We start from the raw sequence: 1,144 nt of genomic DNA, 5'->3' as shown, positions 1-1,144 counted from the left end.
TCAGCTTCTTCAGCATCATGAAGTGGACGCAGCTCTGGACGCGCCGCTCGTCGATCTCCGCAGCCTGGCCAGGGACAAGGAGGGAGGTGTTTGAGGCACAGGCACCAGGAGCCCCTCCTGCTGCCCCTGCTGGGCCTGTCCAAAAGGGGCTTTGGGCTTTGTGGAGCAGCCACGACGTGCATCACCAGAGCTCCACAGCCAGGCTCACAGAACCCTGCTGCAAATTACCTGGGAGGGGGCCAGGCTCGCTTCTTGGGCAGCTGGAGCCTGAAGCACTCACCCTGCCCTGCCCCAGCCGTGGGGGGCTGCTGGGTGTCCGCAGGACAGGGGGCACCCAGCCAGCCCCACTGCGGTCTGCCCGGGCTCAATTCCTGCCCCACAGCCCCCTCCTCGTGCTGCAGGAGATCAGTAACTCGGTGTGTGAGCTCTGCTCGGGCAAAGGCCAAACTCCTCAGCTAAACCGAGGTGTGCTTTCCAGGAGGGAGGCGGCTCCACGTCCCTCACTCTCTACAGAGGACGCGAGGGCTCCTGCTCTCTCTCAGGTTAGTGGAAAACATCAACGAGCAAAACACATTAAACACAGCCCCAAGGCTTCTCCTCCTTACGTTGTCCTTGATGCCCCGGCTCTTCAGCTCCTGGATCTCAGCCATGAGCCTCTGAAGCTCCTGGCAGGTCTCTCTGTAGAGCTCATAGTCTTTGATGGGGTCCCGGAGATCCACTTCACACTCCTCGCTGTAGTACCGGAGGTCCTGCAGGGGCAAAGAGCACCTCGTGAGCCTCCCTCCTTCCACCTCCTCTGGACAGGGAGTGGGACATGAGCCAGGGGCTCAATCCCTGCCTCTGGCCATGAACCCCACACCCAGGCCTCAGCTGACCCCAGACACTAAAGCACCCGGGAGGCTCAGGCTGTCCTTTATGGAGTTATTGTGGTTTAAACTGGTACCTCCCCTGCACTGCTGCATCCCCATGATCAACTGGGAAGGAAACTACTTCTCTAGTCCTTATCCCCACTTTGGCTGAACCCAAGTTTCCCCATAGAATCATGGAATGGTTTGAGTTGAAAAGGACTTGAAGCTCATCCGGCTCCAACCCCTGCCATGGGCAGGGACACCTTCCACTAGAGCAGGTTGCTCCAAGCCCCTGT

The 1,144-nt window shown here is 59.5% G+C and overlaps 1 protein-coding gene across 1 annotated transcript in view; it reads right to left on the bottom strand.

Annotated features, from left to right (window-relative positions):
* THOC5 (THO complex 5) overlaps positions 1–749 on the bottom strand; it is a gene marked incomplete at its 5' end in the record, with an annotated part of 11,380 nt that extends 10,631 nt beyond the window's left edge. The window contains 2 exons of the mRNA XM_010010857.1: positions 3–64; positions 606–749. Of these exons, the coding sequence (XP_010009159.1) occupies positions 3–64; positions 606–749 (206 nt within the window). The remainder of the gene's footprint in view (positions 1–2; positions 65–605) is intronic.
* Between the last annotated feature and the right edge of the window lie 395 nt (positions 750–1,144).

This window comes from Nestor notabilis, unplaced genomic scaffold, assembly GCF_000696875.1.
Source record: "Nestor notabilis isolate BGI_N333 unplaced genomic scaffold, ASM69687v1 scaffold17933, whole genome shotgun sequence".
Taxonomy (NCBI): Eukaryota; Metazoa; Chordata; class Aves; order Psittaciformes; family Psittacidae; genus Nestor; species Nestor notabilis.
Note: the sequence above shows the minus strand (reverse complement) of the source record. Positions and strands in the feature narration are given on the sequence as shown.